The 3,825-nt window shown below is 37.0% G+C and overlaps 1 protein-coding gene across 1 annotated transcript; it reads left to right on the forward strand.

Moving 5' to 3' along the window:
* Window positions 1-1,827, forward strand: LOC108370452 (Glyceraldehyde 3 phosphate dehydrogenase 2). The gene has a single exon (XM_017625782.1). It carries the CDS (start codon window positions 172-174, stop codon window positions 1,168-1,170), a length of 999 nt encoding a protein of 332 aa, XP_017481271.1. The 5' UTR covers window positions 1-171; the 3' UTR covers window positions 1,171-1,827.
* Window positions 1,828-3,825: the final 1,998 nt, after the last annotated feature.

Raw genomic sequence — 3,825 nt, forward strand, 5'->3', positions numbered from 1 at the left:
GAACTCGAATGCCCTTCAACTGACATTGGGCTAGCCGGCTTTCAACTACTCTGGTGGAGCTTTGTAGCGGGAACTTTTTCTTTCTCAGTTGTCTCTTTGCAAGTGAACTGAACGGTAGTTCTTTTCATAAAATATTTATTCGAAATCATTAAGCCAAGTATAAAGTGAATAATGTCCAAAATCGGTATTAATGGATTCGGTCGCATCGGTCGTCTGGTGCTGCGTGCTGCCGTCGATAAAGGTGCTCAAGTGGTTGCTGTAAACGATCCCTTTATCGATGTGAACTACATGGTTTACTTGTTCAAATTCGATTCGACTCATGGTCGTTTCAAGGGCACTGTTTCTGCTGACAATGGAGCTCTGGTAGTAAATGGACAAAAGATCACTGTTTTTAGCGAACGCGACCCAGCCAACATTAACTGGGCTAGCGCTGGAGCTGAATACGTCGTCGAGTCCACTGGCGTTTTCACTACCATCGATAAGGCATCTGCTCACTTCAAGGGTGGTGCCAAGAAAGTCATTATTTCGGCACCGTCTGCCGATGCGCCAATGTTCGTGTGCGGCGTCAACTTGGACGCATACAGCCCCGACATGAAGGTCGTATCTAATGCCTCTTGCACAACCAACTGCTTGGCTCCATTGGCTAAAGTTATCAATGACAACTTCCAAATCGTGGAGGGTTTGATGACCACTGTACACGCTACAACTGCCACACAGAAGACCGTCGACGGTCCTTCAGGCAAATTGTGGCGCGATGGACGTGGTGCCGCTCAGAACATCATTCCTGCATCTACTGGCGCCGCTAAGGCTGTTGGCAAAGTTATCCCAGAACTGAATGGCAAGCTGACTGGTATGGCTTTCCGGGTCCCCACTCCCAACGTCTCAGTTGTTGACTTGACTGTGCGATTGGGCAAGCCAGCCACCTATGATCAAATCAAGCAAAAGGTAAAGGAAGCCTCTGAAGGCCCAATGAAGGGAATCTTAGACTATACCGATGAAGAAGTCGTGTCTACCGACTTCGTCAGTGACACACATTCGTCGGTTTTCGACGCCAAGGCTGGTATCCCTCTCAACGACCAATTCGTGAAGTTAATCTCATGGTACGATAACGAATTTGGATATTCCAACCGTGTCGTTGATCTGATTAAATACATGCAGAGCAAGGATTAAATTGGATAAGAGCAACACAAGACAGAGAAGTAGTGCCCATTTGGATTTAAAAAATACCTTCAACACATGAATCATTTAAATCCAATGGACGACCTCAAAACCGAACAGGAACAACATTTACTGCTTCAATACTTACAAAATAAAGTCAAATGTGTATAATACAATAAGATCTAATTATCGGAAGAAACATCAACCAAAATTATCTGTAATAAATGACTTAAGTAAAAAGTTACGAATATGAATTTTTCCTGGTTAAAAGCATTGTAAAGCAGAAACTTATAATCGGATAGAGAGAATAGAAGAACGGGCACTGTTAGCATTACAAATATTGTAAACATACATATATTATCACATTTCACTTAAATTGTTCCGATTATCTTACTTTAGCACGTAGTTAATATTATGTAACATGAAATATATATGCATACAGAAATGGCAAAAAAGGTACATACATATACAGAAAAGCAATGAATCTATATAAGAATTCATTATGCCGGCACAAAAGCTCACTTCCATGAGAGAAATTTGGCATTTTACACAAGCTAAAAAGAGATTATTTAGAAATATATAGAAGTTTTGAGCACCCCAGCGCATTGTTCTCTACGTATGTACGTATGAAATGCTTAAATACAATTTTATCATCTTGTTTCGCTTCTACTAGATTGTTCTATTGCAGATTTATTAAACTTTTAAAGCTATGTTTATGTATGTATGTACATTCAACTAAAGTTATTGAATCGTAAATCTTGTTGAATACATAAAAATAAAGTGATATGTGTAATCACAGAGGAAACAATAAAAAAATTTATATATTAACTTTATTATTGGTAAGTCAAAGGCATTACATATCGCACCCTAAATAAAAAACCGGCACAACTCAAAATTTGTCAAAATTAATTTTTTTCCATAAAACAGTTCACAGACCGTACACCCAACGTCCGCAAAAATTTCTTCTTCATCACTATCTTCTTTAACTGGAAAAATACTACTAAAATTTTTAGTTTTGCTTGCGTCGATTGCGCAGCGTCAACAGTTTTTTGCCTCCTGAAAATTTAGGATTTTTTGAGTTGTGCCGGTTTTTGATTTAGTGTGCGATATGGTGTTTCCTGCGTTGCGGACGTTCCGTTTGGAGACACTTTTCATTATAAAAACTGTAGTAGGCTCTGAATGAACACAAATTTTTCGTCATGAGTAGTCATCATCAATACCCATGGACCCATTAGATTTTTAGAATTAGAATTAGAATGTAGTGGGATCATGATCAATAATAAAAATATTTTCCACAAATGTTATATGGTAAGTGAATAGCGATTAAAAGTTCCCGTTCGGACGTTCGCAAAATGGATGACGAAGATGACTGATGATTTGAGCTGTAAAAAAACTCCACGAAATATCTCTGCAAAAGGTGTTCTTTAGCAAAACAGAAAGGAGAATTCTACTTGGTGAGGGTTATAATCCCTAAGCGCGGCCGAAGGCCGCTTACGCAGAAAGTTGTTTTCTGCAAAAGTTGTTCAGCCCCTTTTCTTCGGCAACACAGAGGTCAAATGTAGCGCTTTTTTCAAATCCATATATGTATCTCGAAACCCATCGCACGTATTCTAAAAATTTTGATGTCATTAAATAGGAAATGTGAGTGGCTTTAATCACATATATAAATGTTACATATATCAATTATATGATATTTTAATAAGAAAATATATTTGGTTTAAATTTTAAGTTTTTATATGTTGAAAGTTTGGGTGAATTCCAAAACGTCAAAATACAAAACATCAGTATCTTTTATTTCTAGACCTCAGTAGATTTTAATGCCAAATGTGCGCAACCACGGTTAGATGCTAGTTTTCTACTAGGTTGCGCAATTTAGGCTTTTTCTTCTAGTGTATTTAAATACTTTTTTAACTTAATTATGAAAAAGCAAATCGGTAATTGCAAATCTCTTCATTTTAATATGGGCCTATTTGAATTGAATATTTCTATACTAAATACGCCAATTTGTATACTTAAATGTATTACGAGTTGGGTTGGTGCTCTTTCATATGCGTATTTTTTTAATTTAGCACGCTTTTTTAATTCTAAACTTCTTTCTCTCAGTGCACCGGTTTAATTTGTGAAATAGTTACATTTCGAGATAGTTGAACTTTGGACAAGCAATAGTTGATGATTAGTATATGAACCTAAATACGTTCAAAATGACGTGCACAGAGTTTTACAATTATATTAAGGAAAAGACAGAAGTTTTGAAACAAGTTCACAGCAACGAAAAATATGACTGATATGATGTCGTTCCCACGACAGTCGGGTCTACGTAACCGGAACGACCCAGATTTATATCTGGCCAAGGACTGTCACTCCAGCAACACTCCCCAAAAAGTCTTTGGGGAATTTGTATGCTGCTACAACAACAACAACATGACTGATATTTTAATGTTATCTTGTACTTATATTTTTTTCTTTCATGAAACCTAGAGTACTTATAAGTACAGTGCCGTACAAAATTATTGGCTCAGAGACTCTTTCATCAGATCACAATTTCTAATCAGATCTTTTAGAAAAATTTTGAAAATGTAGCTTTTGAGCCAATTAATAAAGTGCAAGGCCGAAGTTGCCAGCAAATTTCGTTGATTTTTAGCATTTATATTTTTTGCTGACAGTGTC

The sequence above is a fragment of the Rhagoletis zephyria genome, unplaced genomic scaffold (assembly GCF_001687245.7).
Source record: "Rhagoletis zephyria isolate East Lansing unplaced genomic scaffold, Rhagoletis_zephyria_1.1 Rzeph_scaffold_00061, whole genome shotgun sequence".
Taxonomy (NCBI): domain Eukaryota; kingdom Metazoa; phylum Arthropoda; class Insecta; order Diptera; family Tephritidae; genus Rhagoletis; species Rhagoletis zephyria.